Source organism: Hipposideros armiger, unplaced genomic scaffold (genome assembly GCF_001890085.2).
Source record: "Hipposideros armiger isolate ML-2016 unplaced genomic scaffold, ASM189008v1 scaffold_25, whole genome shotgun sequence".
Classification (NCBI taxonomy): domain Eukaryota; kingdom Metazoa; phylum Chordata; class Mammalia; order Chiroptera; family Hipposideridae; genus Hipposideros; species Hipposideros armiger.
In genome coordinates, this window is record NW_017731375.1 from 3,770,547 (window position 1) to 3,771,557 (window position 1,011).

The 1,011-nt window shown below is 49.2% G+C and overlaps 1 protein-coding gene across 1 annotated transcript in view; it reads left to right on the plus strand.

Moving 5' to 3' along the window:
* DOCK2 (dedicator of cytokinesis 2) overlaps positions 1-1,011 on the plus strand; it is a 398,948-nt gene that overhangs the window by 63,933 nt on the left and 334,004 nt on the right. Inside the window, exon 11 of the mRNA XM_019635935.1 lies at positions 3-111. Coding sequence (XP_019491480.1) covers positions 3-111 — 109 coding nt within the window. The remainder of the gene's footprint in view (positions 1-2; positions 112-1,011) is intronic.

The window sequence follows — 1,011 nt, forward strand, 5'->3', positions numbered from 1 at the left end:
GATATCTACATCACTCTCCTGCAAGGCGACTTTGACAAATACAACAAGACCACGCAGAGGAACGTGGAAGTGATCATGTGCGTGTGCGCGGAGGATGGCAAGACGCTGCCTGTAAGGAGCCCTGCTGTTGCTCTGGGGTCTGAGCCCTCCCCCCACCCCGCCTTGGGTGCCTCTGCTCCTAAAGATCAGCTTTTTTGCCCCTGAGTCTGTTCTCTAAATGCCAGGTGCCTTCGGGACCGTGTTTGAGTGATGCGGTCTACACCTTTAGAGCCTGGTGAGCGCAGGAGCCCGTAAGGCCTCGTGTTGTTATTTCTTTACACCAAAGAAAGCAGTTTTTCAATGCCTGTCCCTTTCCTTTCTTCTTTTTTATCCCTTTTTCTTTATTTTTTGCTTGGCCTCGCCTTTTAGGTTAGCTTTTTGCAGTTAAAATATTGTTCTCCTTGAAGCCCGAGCTGGTATATTCAGGCAAAATTCATGGCAAGAAAAAGGATCAATACAGAGCCTTGGGCTGGTGGAGTCAGGATGTCCTCAAAACAGGCGTTCCTGGCACTTAGCCTGACTCCCCAGCGCTCCGCCAGAGATTCTGGTGGAAAGCCTTCTTCGTAAATTGGTCTCCAGAGGACCGGCAGAGTGTACTCAAGAATGCAAAGCACATTGCTATAAATATTTATACAGCATATGTCCTGTACAATATTTGCCATGTGTGTTTACATTCATTTACTTCTATTTCCTTTAAGGTTGTCAGCAGTTGTGTCCAGTGTGTGGGAGGGTTTTGCTTCTCAATGTCTCCTTTCGGAATTGTTAGCTCAGAACAGAATCGCTCTCGGCAGAAGCTCCAGCGTGGGCAAATATCCCTCCTAGGCCGCAGACAGCATAGCAGGGTGGGGGTGTGAGTCTCTATAAGTCACGTGCTCGATCCTGGGGCCTGGGGCCCTGGCAGGCTGTGCTTTCCTGTACCTACGGATAGCTAGCATTAATAGAGGAATTACCATGTGCCAGGCACTGCGATAA